Raw genomic sequence first — 20,929 nt, forward strand, 5'->3', positions numbered from 1 at the left:
ATATTCATGTAGCATGGACATATGCATATTTTTCACATTTCTGCATACGCATATCTATTTCTGTTCGTGCATGTGTGTGTGTAAGGTAAATCTATACACATCCTTTATGTGATATCCCTCACTCTTGTAACCTCCCTCTCATCTTTTCTGTTTCCTTTCCTCACTTTACTTTACTACCTTTCAGCTTTTCCCTCTGGAAGATATGCTCTTTTTCTCTCTTGTTCTGCAAGGTGCATGTGTATTTTCCTACTAGCTAATATAAAGAATATTTAATCAATATCTATATCATCATCATCATTTAATGTCCACTTTCCATGCTAGTATGGTTTGGACGATTTGACTGAGGACTGGTGAACCAGATGGCTACACCAGGCTCCAATCCAATTTGGCATAGTTTCTACAGCTGGATGCCCTTCCTAACGCCAACCACTCCGAGAGTGTAGTGGGTGCTTTTACATGCCACCGGCATGAAGGCCATTCAGTGTGCTTCAAATGAAATTTTGAAGAAATTTAATGAACCAACAAAATTAAAGACAAAACTCAGAATAAGGGAAAAAGGGAATTTTTAAAGTAACAAATTATACATTTCTTTTTTTTTTTTTAATTTAAAATAGATTGCTTTCCCAAAATGTTATTACACCCTTTAAAATAAAGCACACACAACTTACACACAAAACTCTAGGTATTGTAGGAAACGGTACAAGTTTTTGTATTGGTCAATGATATAAAATATAATCAAGACTTAGTTTTGTGGATGTGTAGGACACACCCACAAAACTTTAGCTTGGGAGAGATCTGAGATTAAACACTAACTTACTAGTCAATTAGTGGGAGCCAATGTAGTGAATAAATACTCTCCCCCAAAAAATTGCTGGCCTTGTGCCAAAATTTGAAACTCTTATTTAGACTATATTTTTATTCTTTTTTTTATTTTCAACAGAGCTGCTAAATTTAATGATTCATGGTACAAAACCATGATTCGTCATTTGCTTTTCTAAAGTTAAAAGTAATTTATAAAATGGAACCCCGAAGCAATGCTGTGGGTACTGATGCTACATAAAAACCGCTGGTTCTGGTGCCATATAAAGTGCACATAGTAGACTCTGTAAAGTGGTTGGCATTAGGAAAGGTATCCAGCTGTAGAAACCAAGCTAAAACGTTTTCATAGCAAGGCTAAAAATACACAAGGATACCCCAACTCACATCATAAGTAATTGGTTCAAAGATTTCCCCATGTATTTTATGTGATTTTTCACTTCACTGTTGGTTTTTAGGTATTTAAAAAAATTTTAAGACCAATTTAGATCAATGTAAAGTCAAATAAATTGACTGAAGTTGAATTTATTTTCCTCATTAATTTCTTAAAAATAAAAAAAAACTTTAAGTCAAAGAAAGACACAACTCAAAATGGTATAAGTTGAGATCTGCCTGTATTTATTGAATATATGATTGTATCATTGTTTACAAGTTTAATATGTTTTATGTAGACTGAGAAATTGTGTTGTTTGGTAACAGGTTAGACAAACTTCGGCACCATTTGATGCCATTGTACAGTTTTGATCCAGCTGCTGTAGATGAAGACCAAGATTGGGAATGTGAATTATTAGATGGAGATAAAGAACAACATGTTGCCCTGAGATCTGAGGTTAGTATTTTTTTTATTACAATATTCCATTGCTTCATTTTCTTTATTACAAAAATTGCCTGTAGTGTTAGCCTTTATAACTATATATATATATATATGGACATGTCTGCACATTTTCCATTTATCTTATCATTGTTTCAATGGTTCATGTCTTTGTTCTACCTTGTTTTTGTTGCACTTTCAATCAGAATACATTGGTAAATAATAAACACGGCTGTGTGGTTAAGACACTCACTTGGTAACCACATGGCTTTGCGTTCAGTCTCATGATTCTGAGTGCAACATCCCAACCATTAAGTCACATGCCCTCATACTGCATCTTCAAATGGATAGTAAACCTATACAAAGCTTGAGTGAGACCCACAATAGAATGTTTACACATCTGGCACCCGTGCCTATAGCACATAAAAGCACCATTCAAGCATTGGGCTTCATGGAAGCAGTGACTGGTGACTGAGATCTTTGGTAATATACCATGCTTGTATAGACCTGTCAAGCCAAGTAAGACCATAATCGTGGCTGATGCCAGTGTCGGGTCAGTGGCATGTAAAAACCACCCAGTACACTCTTGGAGTGGGTGGCATTAGGAAGGGCATCCAGCTGTAGAAACTTTGCCAAATCAGATCAAAACCTGGTACCAGCTTCCACTCAAACCATCCAACCCATGCCAGCATGGAAAACAGATGTTAAACAGATGTGGGAAGCTGCTGCTATTGGTCTTACAGATATCCTAGACCACATATAAAACATACCTCCGACTGATTGGCATCATCAACACACTCCCATCTCTGACCCTTAGACTGTAATTCATTTCCTCACTCTACTCCTTAGAAATGGCTGATCCTGTGTTCCTTCTCACTCTCCCATCTTTCTCACTCTTCTGACTTCTCATCACACATATTGTGCTCTCACCCAGGCCACACACTATCAACTTTTCCATTCCTTCATCCCCACAACACCCTCCGTCTGGAATTCCCTCTTTGCCCATACTTTACCTGCAACTGATGTCCATTAGTTATTCAAGAACCACATCAACTGTGTCAATCTCTGTCTTGTAAGCTCTTCAAAGGCCTTGAGTACAAACCTCTTCCTCCAGATCAGACCATTAACAATAACAGTTCTGCATTAGAACTAACTATACCATTTGTATACTCTTTAATCATACACACAATACTCTATCAGATTTATTTTTCTGAACCATGGCCATTTCTCTGTTGCTGGGCTTTGATGGGTGACATTTTTCATTAATATTTCAATCATTCCGCCTAGGTCAACTTTGCCTTTCATCCTTTCAGGGTCGATAAATTATGTATCAGTTGCATACTGGGGTTGATCTAATCGACTGGCCCCCTCTCCAAAATTTCAGGCTTTGTGCCTAGAGAAGAAAAGGATACTTCAATTTTTCATTAAACATCAATCTTAATTCAGCCATGTTTTCATATTGCAAACTGTTTAATATGATCTATCTCTTGTGGCAGTTGTTGACTTGGATACATGTAACAGATATGATTGATTGACCTGCTAAAAATAGCAGCCAAATTTCTCTCAAATCATACCCAACTGTTGTAAATAAAGTTAGATATACCGAATGATGTTGGTAAATGCAAGACAAAAGGGGTCACACCTAGAATCCCTTTTACTCATAAGTTTGTTTGATTAGTGCTGATCTGAGGCTAAATGTTAGCAATAACATATCCAATAAACAAACTCAATGACTGATCTCTGGAAGAAGCATTCTCACATGTATTCTAAGTCAATTGTCAATAATTCACAGCATGCACAGCCATGGCTGTGTGGTTAAGAGGCTCACTTTGCAACCACATGGTTTCAAGTTCAGTCCCACTGTGTGGCACCTTGGGCGTGTGTCTTCCACTATAGCTCTGGGCCAAACAACACCATGTAGGTGAATTTGGCACATGAAAACTGAGGAAGCCTGCTCTGTGTGTGTTTGTGTGTATGTCTCTTACAAGGCCTTATGGTACATAAAGAAAACACAGTGGGCTTCTCTGTATACAAACATAATCCATTCCAGAGCCTTGTTCATTACATGAGTAATTAAAATGCATATAAACGGGAGTAACCATTCCAAGCCACACTCAAACTCCAAACAATTGACCCAGAGCTATAGCAGAATACATTTGCCCAAGGTGCTACACAGTAGCATTCTTAATCACACAGCCATGCCTGCAATTATCCTCTCGTTTTTTTTTGTTTTTTTTTTAAGATAGTAGGATGAGATTTTAGAGAGCTTTCACAGGTATTTCTAAGCAAGCTGAGCAACCACATAGCACTTCCCTCATTGCCTCATGTGTTTTAGTTGTCCGGCACTATGATGGTGCTCAAGCTTACTCAGATCTTCTACAGTTTGAAAGGCCATTTCAGCCAGCAGACACCAAAGGTATAATACATAAATTACTTTTTTCTTCTATCAATATCAAATAAGAACTACATAATTATCAAATTATTTCATGTTATCATCATCATTATTGCTTGAAGAAAAGAGGAAGGGTTGATTGGTTGTGTAGACTAGTGGCCTATGGTGGTTGTTGTCATTTAGTGTGCTGCCACACTGACCATACTATGACTAACATTAGTATTACTCAAATTAGGCACACAAACTGTGTATTTCTATTCAAAATGCAGGATCCAAAATGTAAATGTAACACAATAAATGTAAACCAACATACAACCTTTCAGAATTCGACCTAACTTAAGTTTTGTTTTTGATCTTAATTTGTTTTCAAAACTAATAAATAATACACTTTTAGAAGTCAAAGTTATACGATGATATAGTAAGAAAAAATTCATGTAAAAAGAATTAGTTTTAGGTTAAGAATTTTAAATTAATTTAAATGTACAACTTCTCACCACAAAAAGTGAACATGCGACCATTCTGTCAAAGATGTCGCACATCCTTTGCCATTAATTTTTTGCCATTCTCCCATTATCCTACAATACGCTTGGTACCATATTACGATACAATGCACTGTGAGGTACACAGTATTATTTCAGGACACCCACTTCCACCAAATTTCAAGCAGGGGTATAACAAAAGTTTTCCATTATGATTTGTGATTAAATTAACGAGTAAGGTTAATATTTATAATGAATTTGCCATTTTCAATGGGTGTGCAGAGCACACCTGGAATATATGCCCCTGGTGTAGACTTCACCTCTGATCAGTGGTAGTAATCTCTGATTGGCTGGTTTAGCATCCTGGCATGTGAATATTTTGAAGTTTACAAAGTGTGTGGGCCAAAAGTCATGCACCAAAACATTTGACATTTTATTCTTTTTATTATTATTATTATTTTTCATTGTGTTCATCATTATAAGTACGTGTTTATTCATCATTATTTTATTTATTTTATTCAATTTTAGAAAAAAATTGAAGCATGTCTCTGATAAATTCCAGAGCATATTGGACATATTTTGTACATGACTTTTGGCCCATTCTGTATTTCAGAAATACATGAAGCAGGGTGGAGTACAAATTCCAAAGAACGGTACTCCCTAAAATAACAACACTTATAATTTTGGTTGAAAAATTTAGGGAACATCATTTGCAGGAAATACAGTATGGGTAATGAGTATTAATGATACAATGGCAGAGTTATAGATAAAACTGAGCAAAGACAAAGAGCTTGTTGTTGTAGTCTGAGTAGACTCAGTGAGAGTACATATAGCAATGACTGAGCAAGAATTGGAGATATTTCAAAAAAAGAGTATTTAAAAGTTTCAAACACATTGTTTTCCTCTTGAGTGTAGTATAGGATCCCACTGACTGTGTATGGTTGGGTGCGTTTGGGGCCTCATAAAAACTTAACAGTAGCTCAACACTGAAATATTTTTTGAGCTCCATTTGTTTTACTAAAATATTAGTAAATATACTATTAAATGATTACCCAGTTACTTGTCCTTTGATATCATGAAAGCTATTCTGAAAGTCTGCTGATCAACTATTACACCTGTCTCATGAGTGTGTTTTATTTACTAATCTTTTAGTTAATAAAAAAAATTGGCTGTCAATAATAGGAAAACACCAAATTAAATCTCTAGACGCAGTGTAGTATGAATCTGTTAAATTTGAAATAAAATTTCGTAATTATTCCAGTTAAATGTCTATCAAAAGTACAAGGTGTATTTTATGCAAGTCACTTTGCCTCTATAAACTTGACATATCTCAACAAAAAACAGTTTCCAACATGACATTCCTCAACCAAAAGCTAGACTGATATATTAAAACTGATTTCTGCAGATAAAGATAATGAAATTTTGAGGGAGTATATCTGATTTCCACAGTAAAAGGGTTAACATATGTAATGATGGGTATATTTTGTATTGGAGTTGTTTGTGTGATGTGATGTGATGTGTGGTTACAGCAATGCTGAGAAGTGACTTGAGACAGTCAATCCCAATGTGCATTGTGATGAGTGTATATTTTATATTGAGAATGGTTCTTTGATATGACATTTGAATTTTAGCATTTAATTATTAATAACAATTTATTAAGCATCATTGGAAGATGTAATGATGATTGCTGTCATTCACCAAAGAATTGCTGGATTTAAAAGATGGGGTGAATTAGCACATTATTTCATAGGAGTGCAAGAGGCTGGTTGTCATTGATAAGAAGGAGTATTAAATTATGGAATGTGACAGATATTTTGAAAACTTCAGAATTTCTGTAATGAGGAAGGTTTGTAAGTTTCTGATCCTTAACATTCTGGATTTATCCAGAGGAGAGAAATTTGGACAAGAGATTTGCATAGTTTATCAAAATATTTGCTTATAATTACATGCTGCAATTAATTGAGGTGCATGTAATGAAAAATATATGGTTGGAAATAATTGAGTAAAATAGAGACAGGATAGTAACTTTTAAGTTGTGGATTTTTTTGTTTTACTTTTTTACTCATCTATCCAAGAGAAATATTACATTATATTTCCAATAATGCTGAAAGTGTGCATTCATTTATCCTTAAGTTTGCTAATATTGATTTTTATACTCAATATTTGATTTTTGTTCTATACAAAATCCTTCCAAGTAGAAGCTCTCTCTGAGAGTAATATTTCTAACTATGACTGTCATTTATCACTGAACAATAAGCTAACAGTTATAAAAACAAAGGAAGTGAACGACTTTCTCTTTACTAATTCAGAACTGTTTTTTACAAAATCTAAAAATATTTCTGTATTGTCTCCAGCCAAGCAGTATCTCTGACACTATTTTTAGATTGAATGAAAATGCTGTATCTATGTACCATCTTTTGCTATAATTTAAGTTTCTGTTAGGCTAAAATAGTGAAAGAAGCAGCTTTGGACTTTATTATCGAATAATGTTAAAGAATGTGGAGGTGCAATGGCCCAGTGGTTAGGACAGCGGACTCGCGGTCATAGGATCGCGGTTTCAATTCCCAGACCGGGCGTTGTGAGTGTTTATTGAGCGAAAACACCTAAAGCTCCACGAGGCTCTGGCAGGGGATGGTGGCGAACCCTGCTGTACTCTTTCACTACAACTTTCTCTCACTCTTACTTCCTGTATCTGTTGTACCTGTAATTCAAAGGGTCAGCCTTGTCACACTGTGTCACGCTGAATAGCCCCAAGAACTTCGTTAAGGATACACGTGTCTGTGGAGTGCTCAGCCACTTGCACGCTAATTTCACGAGCAGGCTGTTCCGTTGATCAACTGGAACCCTCAACGTCGTAAGCGACGGAGTGTCAACAACAACAATGTTAAAGAAGGAGATGTATCATTACAGTTTCCTTCACCAATAACAATTTGAAGTTTCAATTTCTGAATATAGTGAGCCCTGTATGAAGCAGAGCATCAATTGTATTTATTTACTAATTTATTTTATCTATATCATTTAAAATGACCCCTATTTTATGGTTGGGTATAATATTTGTAGAAAGATCTTTTGAATTATATCTTAATTTCTTCTTTGTTTTTAAAATAACTATAAACATATTCCTTGCAATAATTTTAATCAAAATTCAAATCCTCAAACAAAATTATTTTGTATCTACACAATTCTCATCACGTGAAAATTTTAGTTTTCTGTATTTTTCTATTTTGATGCAGAAATCTATCACAGAGAATGTGTTTAACATTCCAAAATCTAAACTGTAATAAACTATTCTTTATCTCTTCCATTTAGCGCTGTGAGTCTTATAAAAGCCTTCTGCAATGTTCGCATGGTAGCATGCTGACGTGAATACTTTCATATCTGCTGCTGCTGCTGCTAGTACTTCCTTCCTGGTCCCAAGGTAGGTTCACTGGGGTCACTTTCTTCATCCCAATCACATTCCTCCACCTCCTCCTCATTGCAGTAACTGGTAATAATAATGATGATGATAATAATAATAATAATAATAATGATGATGATGATGATAATGATGTTGTTACATATGCTAATATTTAATGTCATTCTATATATAAAATGACATGGGTCATACTTGAACATTAGTATGTCAATGTCTCTGACATTATTTCTTTGTTAATGACTTCATTATCAGTTTAGCTAATTGCTACAAGACAGTCACGGCTAATTTGCTATTTTAGAATTTGAAACCCTTTAGCAAACTTTAACAGATTTCTTGGTTAGGATGTATTCATAGAACAAATTAACTCTTAATATAGAAGTCCCCATAAAAAATGGATCCCACTATATTTATTCCTTCATAACCAAGAATCGCATTTAACTTTGAGAAAAAATATTTTCAACCAAAGTCTCTAATTTATTATTATTTTGTGGTCCTTTTCTCTAGTATCTGTACAAATTGTCTCTACTTGTATGTCCATTGTTCTTTAATGTAACTCTAGTAACACTAACGACTTGTAGGTATGAGGTATTTTGTTATGCAACGTTAATATTCCATTAAGTATATTAAACGTTTTTATAAGTAAACACCATGTTCTATTGCATTAGCAGTGTTCTTTTACATTATTTGTTAAGGTTATCTCTACAGATACTCTATAGAAATTATTGCCAGTCCTGATTTTTGTTACGACATTTCATATACGACAGGTCAGATGTAAACAAACAATGAGATCAAAGATGAAAAAAGGGTAATGGGTGTATATGCCATATTTTGAGGCTTTTTGCCCTTTCATCAGCTCCCATTCAACCCTTTAATTATCCTTGAACACAGTGCTTAAATAGCCACTGTATACAACAGTGTTTGGTTATTGGATATACCAATTTTACATATTAAACACATTCCTGGAAGCTGTACATAAATACTAGTGACTTGTAGGTATGTGGTATTTTGTTATGCAATTATAATATACTATATACTAGGTGCAGGAGTGGCTGTGTGGTAAGTAGCTTGCTTACCAATCACATGGTTCTGGGTTCAGTCCCACTGCGTGGCACCTTGGGCAAGTGTCTTCTACTGTAGTCTCGGGCCGACCAAAGCCTTGTGAGTGGATTTGGTAGACGGAAACTGAAAGAAGCCCGTCGTATATATGTATAATATATATGTGTATATGTTTGTGTATCTGTGTTTGTCCCCCCAGCATTGCTTGACAACCGATGCTGGTGTGTTTACGTCCCCGTAACTTAGCGGTTCGGCAAAAAGCGACCGATATAATAAGTACTAGGCTTCCAAAGAATAAGTCCTGGGGTCGATTTGCTCAACTAAAGGTGGTGCTCCAGCATGGCTGCAGTCAAATGACTGAAACAAGTAAAAGAGTAAAAAAGTATATTAAACATATTTATAAGTCAATACTGCGTTCTAATGTAAAAGCACACCGCTAACACAGTAGAACGTGGTGTTGACTTATAAAAGCGTTTGATATACTTTATAGTATATTAAATGTTTTTATAAGTATAAAGGCAGCAAGCTGAAAGAAACGTTAGCACACCAGGCAAAATGCTTAGCGGTATTTCATTTGTCTTTACATTCTGAGTTCAAATTCCGCCAAGGTCAACTTTGCCTTTCATCCTTTCAGGGTTGATAAAATAAGTACCAGTTGCATACTAGAGTTGATCTAATCAGCTGGCCCCCTCCCCAAAAATTTCAGGCCTTGTGCCTAGAGTAGAAAAGAATATACTTTATAGTATATTATGCATGTTGCATGTTGGCACTCCATCGCTTACGACGTCGAGGGTTCCAGTTGATCCGATCAACGGAACAGCCTGCTCGTGAAATTAACATGCAAGTGGCTGAGCACTCCACAGACACGTGTACCCTTAATGTAGTTCTCGGGGATATTCAGCGTGACACAGTGTGACAAGGCTGACCCTTTGAATTACAGGCACAACAAAAACAGGAAGTAAGAGTGAGAGAAAGTTGTGGTGGAAGAGTACAGCAGGGTTCACCAACATCCCCTGCCGGAGCCTCGTGGAGCTTTAGGTGATTTCGCTCAATAGACACTCACAATGCCCGGTCTGGGAATCGAAACCGCGATCCTATGACCGCGAGTCCACTACCCTAACCACTGGGCCATTCCACCTCCAGTATATTATGATTGCTTAACAAAATACCACATACCTACAAGACATTAGTATTTACATAGAAGCTTCCAGGAATGCATTTAATATGTAAATTGGTATATCCAATAACCAAACATTGCTGTATACAGTGGCTATTTAAGCACTGTGTTCAAGAATGATTAAAGGGTTGGATGAGTGCTGATGAAGGGGCAACAATCCCCTAAATATAGCATATACACCCATTACCCTTTTCTCATCTTCGATCTCATTGCATGTTTACATCTGACCTCTCATATATGAAATGTAACAAAAATCAGGGCTGGCTATAATTTCTAGAAAATATCTGTAGAGATAACCTGACCAAGTAATCTAGTATCACTGTATGTACCCACCTTTTTAGCACATGATACTTGAGGACTGTATACCTCAAAATACTCCCATTTAGGATAAGGTATTACACACAGCCTAGATACAGCTCCTCCTTCTGAAATTGCTGATCATAGTTTCATCCTAATGGTTTGATCTATGTTTTTTCATTGCTTTCAGAAATTGAAAAATATTTTGCTAAAGTCAAAATGTCAGTTTTACTATAACATTAGAACAAAGAACATATTCACTGCTTTCAAAATTGTATTTTGCTTTTCTTCTTTTTTACGATTTAAAAATTTGTGGTTTAAACATTTCAAATGATTACTCCAGAATTATTGCAAATGAATAATAAAATACACTTTGCAATAAATAATGCAATATTGAGCCTTGTGAGTGGGTTAAGTAGAGGGAAACTAGAAGAAGCCTGATACATATATACATTATCAATACCACATACTTAACATACATGTGTTGTTGAAATGCTAGAAACTGCAGTTTTTCATCCAGAAGATTTCCGGATGAAAAACCACAGCTTCTGGCATTTAAACAACATACATACATTAACTATGTGGTACTTATAATGTTTACATCATAGAGTTGGTTCTATTGCATAATCTGAATGTGTGTGTAGGTGTACCCTTGTCTAGTTATTACATAATGGTTGTAAATGAGTGTCACCATCATACAAGCAGTGTTGTTTGTTTCCTGTCTTCCATAAAAAAAACACGTCTGATCATGGAAATATTATCTTACCTTGCCTGGAAACAGGTGAGTGTTAGTGTGAAGAAGAGCATCCAGTTCAAGAAAAATCTGCCTCAAACATGGAAGAGTGGACATTAAATATCCAACTCATGCCAGCATTGAACATTGATGTCAAATGATGAGAGAGAGAGGGATGAGAATATTTTACATGTCACCAACACTGGTGCCTTTCACATCGTCTTTAGTGTCTACTTTTCCATGCTTCCATAGATCAGATGGAATTTGTTGTGGTAAATTTGCTACAGCTGGGATGCCTTTCCTGTCACCAACTTCCACCTGTTTCCAAGTAATGTTATATTTCCCCATAGCTGGATGTGTTTTCAGGGATAACTGGAAACTAGGAACACTGCTTGTATGATGGTGATGCTCATTTATAACCATGTGACGTTTTAACAAAGACACACACACACACATATGGTGGATTCATTTCAGTATCCTTCCACCAAAACCACTCAAAAGGCTTTCTTTGACTCATGGGACCATGTTGTAGGACTGAGCCCTAAACCATGTGCTTGAGAAGCAAACTTCTTAACCACACAACTATGCTTGCACATAGCCATGCCTATGCAGATTAAAACCGTTTTCTTTCAGATTTGGAATTTTGATTAGAATTATTGCAAGGAACATATGTATTAAAATCTTTGTAAAGACCATATTTATAGTTATTTTGAAAATAAAAGAGAAACTGAAATAAGATTAAGCAGGTTTTTTTTTTTCTTGAAGTCGCATGTCCCATTTGTAATTCTATAAACTGACCCGAATCTTAAAAGACTTAATATTCTTCAGTTCATATTTGCTTCTTTAAACCCTTAGCACTCAGATTACTCTGTCAAATGTAATGCTTATTTCGTCACATTGTTTTGAGCTAATAATGCATTATCTCATAGCTTCCAGACTTTTGATGATAGAATTGTTTGTTTTTAGTATGACATTGTAGGGTAAGTGTACAAGGCTGGATCTAGTTGGTTTGAATATAAAACAGGTAGAATACCTGGGCTAGATATGGCTAGTTTAAATGCTAAAGAGTTAACCATTCAGCATTCATTTTACTCTGTCAAATGTAAAGCTTATTTCTTCACATTGCTTTGAATTAATCATGCATTATCTCATATCTTTGAGATTCTGATGTCTTTTATCTTTTATTTGTTTCACTCAGCAGACTGTGGCCATGCTGGGGCACCGTGTTGAAGAATTTTAGTTGAATGAATCAACCCCAGTACTTATTTTTCTTCTTTTTAAATTTTGGTACTTATTCTACCAGTCTCTTTTGCAGAACCACTAAGTTATGGGGATGTAAACACACCAACACCGATTGTCAAGCGGTGATGAGGGACAAATACAGAAACACACACACACACACATAGATTTATACATACACGATGGACTTCTTTCAGTTTCCCTCAACCAAATCGACTCACAAGGTTTTGGTTGACCCAAGACTATAGTAGAAGACACTTGCCCAGAGTGTCACACAGTGGGACAGAACCCAGAACCATGTGGTTAGGAAGCAACAAACTTCTTATCACACAGCCACACCAGTGTGATTATTTTTAGGGTGATATTGAAGGATAGATGTGAGAGGCTGGATATGGCCAGTTTACATATTAAAGGGTTAAAATGGACTTGAGTGAACCTTCGTTTAAATTTGTTCTTGTTTATGAATAATTCATACTCAAATTTATAAATGTTTGACAATTTAGGGTGAACTTTTATCATGAAACCCTTTAGAAAATAAACTAATCCAAGACTCATCAAAATAGAATAAATTTGTATCCATATAATAAAGCGAAATCGGGATAGTACCTGTGCCCAGCGTCGCATTTCTAGCACTTGTGCCCGTGACATGTGTAAGGATTTTCGAGCGAGATCGTTGCCAGTGCCCCTGGACTGGCTCTTGTGCGAGTGGCACATAAAATACACCATTTTGAGCGTGGCCGTTGCCAGTACCGCCTGACTGGCCTTCGTAGGATTTTCGAGCGAGATTGTTGCCAGTGCCCCTGGACTGGCTTTTGTGTGGGTGGCACATAAAATACACCATTTTGAGCATGGCCGTTGCCAGTACCACCTGACTGGCCTTCGTAGGATTTTCGAGCGAGATCGTTGCCAGTGCCCCTGGACTGGCTCTTGTGCGAGTGGCACATAAAATACACCATTTTGAGCGTGACCATTGCCAGTACCACCTGACTGGCCTTCGTAGGATTTTCGAGCGAGATCGTTGCCAGTGCCCCTGGACTGGCTTTTGTGTGGGTGGCACATAAAATACACCATTTTGAGCGTGGCCGTTGCCAGTACCGCCTGACTGGCCTTCGTACGGGTGACACGTAAAAGCACCCACTACACTCTCTGAGTGGTTGGCGTTAGGAAGGGCATCCAGCTGTAGAAACTCTGCCAAATCAGATTGGAGCCTGGTGTTGCCATCCAGTTTCACCAGTCCTCAGTCAAATTGTCCAACCCATGCTAGCATGGAAAGCGGACGTTAAACGATGATGATGATGATGATAATACTCCATTCTCAGATGTGTAATTCAATAAAGTCAATCATGGCAGATTTTCTTCTTTTTTTTTATTTAAATCATTTTTTGAGAATGAGATGTTACACGAACATATGACCATTGACAAAATAGATTGCTGGATCTAATGGCAAGAATTCTATAGCAGAATGAGTTCTCTTTATCTCAATTTTGCTTTTGTTTTTTTTTTTCGATTTGGTCTGAAGAAAGGAGCTATGATTATGTATAACTTGGCAGACTTTTGAGAACTGAGGAGTTGAATTGGTTAAAAAGATAACCGTACAGTTCAAGGAAGGTATTAAGGAGCCAAGCCATTTGACATTTTGTTAAAGATGGTGTCACTAGGTAATTTCTGTCTGTCATTATATTGTCACACCACATCTTGTGCATTTCATATACATCTCTCCTGTGATTATTGCTAGAGTTGATGAGTACTGGAAAAGACCTAATAAAACCAATACCTGTTTGAAAGGGTTGTCTTCACTTTAACTTGACAAGATTTTATTAACATTAATGAGGATAGCTGCGTGAAAAAGTGCCACACCCTAACAGTTGAGGGAACCCGTGGAAGAGGTAGGCCCAGGAACCTGGGCTGAGGTAGTGAGGCAAGACCTTCGTACATTGGGCCTCACCGAGGCGATGACTACTGACCGAGACCTTTGGAAATGTGTTGTGCGTGAGAAGACCCGGCAAGCCAAGTAAGATCGTTGCCAGTGCCCCTGGACTGGCTCTTGTGCAGGTGGCACATGAGATGCACCATTTTGAGCGTGGCCGTTGCCAGTACCGCCTGACTGGCTCCCGTAGGATTTTCGAGTGAGATCGTTGCCAGTGCCCCTGGACTGGCTTGTGCGGGTGGCACATAAAAGACACCATTTCGAGCGTGGCCGTTTTCGTGCGGGTGACACGTAAAAGCACCCACTACACTCTCTGAGTGGTTGGCGTTAGGAAGGGCATCCAGCTGTAGAAACTCTGCTAAATTAGATTGGAGCCTGGTGTTGCCATCCGGTTTCACCAGTCCTCAGTCAGGTCGTCCAACCCATGCTAGCATGGAAAGCGGACGTTAAACGATGATGATTAAGCCTGTATTTCCCTCCCCTTACTGGAAAGCATTTTTTTTTCTTTTTACGCGTGCATTTATTTTTACACTCGTGTAGGTGCAATGGCCCAGTGGTTAGGGCAGCGGACTCGCGGTCATAGGATCGCGGTTTTGATTCCCAGACCGGGTGTTGTGAGTGTTTATTGAGCGAAAACACCTAAAGCTCCACGAGGCTCCGGCAGGGGATGGTGGCAAACCCTGCTGTACTCTTTCACCACAACTCTCTCTTACTTCCTGTTTCTGTTGTGCCTGTAATTCAAAGGGCCAGCCTTGTCACACTGTGCCATGCTTAATATCCCCGAGAACTACGTTAAGGGTACACGTGACTGTGGAGTGCTCAGCCACTTGCACATTAATTTCACGAGCAGGCTGTTCTGTTGATCGGATCAACTGGAACCCTCGACGTCGTAAGCGATGGAGTGCCAACAGCAACAACAACATTATTTTTACACTCACTCAACTATTACTTTGTGTGGATAGTGTCCCTAACTAATTTGTCTCAATCATTTTTGGAAAATAACTTCACTGATGTTGTAATTAAAAAGATTGATCGTATCATCTGGTGCACTGTGGACATGTAAAGAACCTTGTATTTGAATTACTCTAAAGTTCTAAATTCATCTTCAACCTCTCCTATTTGAGTAAACTGTATTCCAATATTTTGTAAGGTTTTCAATTTCTTCAGTCAGGTTGGGGGTGTCTGAAACGACCACAATTGCACTCTCTCATCCTACCCTGACTAATTAATGATTTTAAAAAGTTCATACTTCGATAATAATTTTTTTTTTTTTTTGTTTTTTTCAGAGCCCAAGTTTCCGACATGCACCCAAGCTGAAATTTTCTACAGATCATTCTGAACTGTAAGAATATTTCCCTCTGGAAGCTTATTGTCTTACAAATCCAGAATTATCAACTTCCTTCCTCTGTTGTGTCAGCTCAAGTATTCTCCAGTATGTCTTCTGCTTTTGGCATCATTCTCCAGCACAATATTGTTGACAAAAGTTCATTCTCTGAAAAGGAAATAGAGAGAAAAAGAGGACATATAAACATGTTATAACCATTTTTGTTAACAAAAGTTAATGTTTTGTTGTTTTTTGTTATTATATTCATTTGTTAATTTTTTGTTCTGAATTTGTTTATAGAGATATCATCACCAGCACTCTTTTCTTTTTCTCTCTCTCTCTCTCTCAAAATATTTGGATAAATTTCTTCAAAACAATAAGCAAGATGTCTATATCTAGATAATTGTTTTTCTAACACCTATTTTATCAAGTTAATTTCTGTTGGATAATTCAGCATAATTCAGAATTTTGAAGGTAATGAAGCATTTCAAGGTATTTTGTTTTCCTTGTTTCATACTTGAGCTTTAATTGACAAATACAAAGATTATTATAAACCCTGTATGAATGGATCTTTGAGGGAAATCAATGTATTGCTATTCTAACTATTCTTAACAAAACTGAAGTTTCAAAAATATAATTATTCAATGTATTTTTCTCAAAAAATTTGTTTTTTAATATATTTAGATCTATCTCTGGTGTTTAAAACCCATAATGAGCTGCTGAGGTTTTCATGTAGCTGCTTGTTTCTATCTTATTTGTTATTTGACTAAGCTTCTTTTGAAAAGTCCAAAGTTGCATCCTCAAGGTTAATCAAAGAAAAGACTCAAGTTTTGTATTCAAAGACAACCAACTTGTTATATTTTACCAATATCCAACAAGAACTCTTCTCCAAGTCTTCTTGAAACTTTGTCTCCCTGTAGTATTTAGAATGTTTCTTGATAACATCTTTTAGTCCATATGTTTGCATCCCTTGCTTTTATCATGCATATCTCTAGACACTTACCATCTATACTTTTTAAACTTGCCAACAATTTCAGTTAGGATATACTTCTTTTTGATTCCCTCAATCTTATCTATTTAGTAAGTCTGAACATGAAATACATATATATATATATATATTTTTTAACTCTATAACACTTTTATACCAATAATGGTGGAATTGTTTCCAAATGACAAACCTTCCAGTTTTCTCTCTTGCAATGTTTCAGTGCTGAAGATAACCTTTTAAAATCTAGTCTTTTGTTTTTTGTGTTATTTATCCCAAGTGTATCACAAACACTTAATTTTTCTTGTTTTAAATCATCATTAAAATGCATATTTTGTTAATTAATTACTATTTTTAAGAAAATGACAGAATATTTACCAAAAATTCTAGTATGTATATTTCTCCATTTTCAATTAGAAAATGGTATTTGTTAATACAAATATTCTAGGCACTTCTGCACATGTGTCAGTGCTGTGTTGCTGTTTCAAGTGCAGTTTCCGTAACTCTTAAATTTGGGTTCTCTCTTTTGCCCACACAAAAACACATGTGAACATGTAAACACATGTATACACTTACACACTTCTACATGGTCAAGCTTATAACTCCAGTCCACCCATGACCATATTTCTAAGTGCCTAATCCAATGTTTTGCTCAATATTTGTTGCTGGTTTTTAAAATTGGAGGCAACCCCAATGTTGCTAAAAATTCTCCTTATTTCCTCTTCTAGCTTTATAATATCTGATCCTTGCTTTAAATCAATTGACCATTTTTACCTTCTCTCCTCCCTTATTACATCATGTGGCTACAGTGACCTTGCTACTTCCCACTCTCAATACTCAGTAATATTGCTGATGATCATACAATTGTTGTAATAGTTTGGGCTTGGTAACAGACCTTTACAGTTCATATAATGTTGTGACCATGATACTGGCCTCTAATTCCTATGAAATAAGAATCATACTTTGATAAATGTGACCATTCAATCAATGTTTCTTCTTTGTCTAAATATATTTCCATTATGACTCCACCATTGCATGACTTTTTTGAGTGATCTTTGACTTCAGTCTTTTAAAGAATATGAATTCTGATATCCTTTGACCCACTTCATTAACAATATTTACTCTAATTAAGACAGCTGACAGAATTATCTGTATGTCAGACAAATTTCTACCAGCTTAACATTGAAATTCCACCATGGTTGACTTTGCCTTTCATCCTTTTGGGTCAATGAAATAAGAGCCAGTTGAGCTCTGGAGTTGATATGATCAACTAGTCTCCTCTCCTCAAAATATCAGGCCTTGTGCCTAAAAATATTTACTCTCATTTCTCTAACCTTCAGACATTTGTATCATCTAAGAACTACTAACAGATGGGGGTTAAATCAAAATAATTATTTACTTCATTAGTGTTACAAAAATATGAATTAATATATAAAGTATTGTGCCCCATTTTATTCTTGAAGTGCAACATGAATAGCAGAAAATATAATGTAAATGGAAATTGGTTTAGGAGTAGCAACCTAAATATATGTGTACATAAGTGGAGTGAGGAGCTTTATTATTATTATTAGAGTAGGCATAATGGCTGAAAATGTATATCATGGAGGTTAGCTGGATGGAATGGTACACAATGTAAGATATGTGAATGAATATTTTACATTGCTATGTTAAACTTGGCTGATCATGAATAACAATCATAATGGTGGTAACAGACAATTAGCTAATGACATCAACAACTACCAATATTAAACGATTTATATATTTTAATGCGGTTGTGTAATATTGGTCACGTTTAAAAATGTTACTAAAATTATAAAATTATCATTACAGCAGCTTGTTCTTCTCTTGACAAAATTGAGATTATATTTAGTTGAATTTGAAACGAATATTTCATGTGTGTGTGTATGTGATTAAATAGATAGATGCATACACATTAAACGTAAAATAGTTATCCAAATTCCTATGGATATCTTTTCTTCTTCTTCTTCTTCTTCTTCTTCTGGTAGTCTTATATAAGAACATAATTCGCTAGAACTTCGGAAATCTTCCTTTGAATGACAGAGAAATCTCCCTTTAATCACATCCTATCAAGTGATTTGAGGAAGACTTCTCTACAGTTTCTTGCAAGTCAAGTGACAACATAAAGGCTTTCACATTGGCTCAGTGCTATTTAGTTTTTCGATATAGAAGTCAATATATTCTACATAATTTATTATCAAGATATACATCTTGGTATCTAATATGTCTTAAATGCAATTAGATTTGGAATTTTTAGTCTTGTCTTTTGTTTTTTTTAAATTAGATCTGAAGAAGACCTGTTGGTGCAAATATTTTTTCAAGTTTTAGTTGCATTCATGTGTTGTTTTCTTTTTAAATTTGTTTTCAATTAATTCTTAATTGATTAATCTGTGTATGTGCACATTTGGTAGGACATGATAACATTATGCAACTATCATTGGTGAATTTAAAAGCAAAGTTCAAGTCATTTCGGATAAGCATAAAATGTAGTACACACACAACTGTGTGGCAGAGAAGTTTACTTTACAAATATAAAAAAAAACACATCTCAAAGCTTAACTCTTTAGCATTTAATCCAGCCATATCTGGCCCAAATATTCTACTTGTTTTATGTTGAAACTGACTAGCGCCAACCTCTAACACCTATCCAACATTTGTCGTTCTAAACATAAGGTCTGAAAGCTACAAGATAATGCATGATTAATTCAAAATGATATAAATAAGTAGTGCTGAAAGATTAAAGGCTTTCAAGAACATGAGGCCCCAGGACCCAGGCCAAACTATTGAAAAACTCTGTGAATACTTTAGACAAAATGGAATGGTTGCTAAAATTTGGCATACCTTAGGATTAAATAGTTGGTCTTCTATAAAAGAGATCTTCGGTCTCAGAATTACAGATTGTTTGAAGCATAAAGTAAAAAGTCCTAATCCTTCATGAACTTTGGAAACATAATCTACCCGCAAAGCATTTTTTTTTTAAATATAAAGAAAGACGATATGTATCAGTTATATATTAAATGCTAATAAAACCAATTGAAAGAGAAGTAGCATGGCTTATATACACAGCAATTACTAGTTTGCTTTATAAATCATTAGCAATTGTTTGCAAATGTTTTACATATACATATATAAAAATATTAATGTGCATATATTCTCAGGTCAAATAATCCAGTATTACACACTTGAATATATGAATGTTTCACTCTATATGTAAAACATTACTTTCATGTAAATTTAACTAGAGAACAAAGTTGTGTTGGGTTCAAATTAAATCATTGTCTCCTGTTTGATTCATCAATGAATGAAAAGTAATTTTAGTTGATTAGTATCTGTTCTTTTCAAATGTTAGTATTGTATACTAGTCGCTTGATGACACCAATCGTTAGCTACAGTTAATTTGCTAATTTTTTCTCATTTTCTTCCTTATTAATATTCTGTTATGTATATAATATATATGTGTATATTTATATATACATGTGTATATATATATATATATATGTGTGTGTGTATATGTATATACATGTATGTATGTGTGTATATGTATATACATGTATGTATGTACATGTATATATGCATATATATATGTACGTATATGTATATACATATATGTATGTGTATGTATGTATATATGCATATATATATGTGTGTGTATATGTATATACATGTTTGTATGTGTGTATATGTATATACATGTTTGTATGTATGTATAGCCACTATACTTTTTCTATTTTCTCTCCCTGTTTATTTCTGTGTTCCTTTCTGTCAAAGAGTGTAGGCTTGAAGCATAAAAGACTTTCTCACTTCCCGAGTGTTAAACTAATACATCCGTTTGTTGTTTACACACCCGTCTTCATCTTTAGTTTTATTGTAAATTCTCATTATATATATATATATATATATATATATATATATACATATACACACACACAAATGTGTATGTATGCGTGTATGAATATATTTGTATATGTATATATACGTGTGTGTGTAATTATTTTTGCTTAGAGCCAAAACAATGCAAGTTATAAAAATTGGACATTAAATGATGATGAGGTCGATGGCTTGTAGTTTCACCTGATATTTCAATGTTTCAGAGTTAGGATCACTTCTTCGGGAAATCTTCAGAGACATGATGCTGTGAAGAAATGGTCCTAACTCCAAAATATTCAAATAGCAGGTGAAAGTACAAACCACTAACCTGTCTTTTTAATTTTTTATAACTTACATTGTTTTGACTTGAAACAAAATTATTTAAAAATACAC

At 35.4% G+C, this 20,929-nt stretch overlaps 1 protein-coding gene across 5 annotated transcripts in view; it reads left to right on the top strand.

Moving 5' to 3' along the window:
• Positions 1-19,738, top strand: part of LOC106878600 (uncharacterized) — a 37,595-nt gene extending 17,857 nt beyond the window's left edge. For 3 of the 5 annotated variants that reach the window (XM_014927859.3, XM_014927860.3, XM_014927861.3), the window contains 2 exons: positions 1,516-1,645; positions 15,629-19,738. In XM_014927859.3, the coding sequence (XP_014783345.1) occupies positions 1,516-1,645; positions 15,629-15,688 (190 nt within the window). In that variant the 3' untranslated portion in view covers positions 15,689-19,738. Of the gene's footprint in view, positions 1-1,515; positions 1,646-3,869; positions 4,044-7,807; positions 7,917-15,628 lie in introns of all 5 variants that reach the window. The other 2 variants (XR_016241681.1, XR_001410518.3) reach the window with 2 other exon arrangements.
• Positions 19,739-20,929: the final 1,191 nt, after the last annotated feature.

This window comes from Octopus bimaculoides, chromosome 4 (assembly GCF_046866305.1).
Source record: "Octopus bimaculoides isolate indiv1 chromosome 4, ASM4686630v1, whole genome shotgun sequence".
Lineage (NCBI taxonomy): Eukaryota > Metazoa > Mollusca > Cephalopoda > Octopoda > Octopodidae > Octopus > Octopus bimaculoides.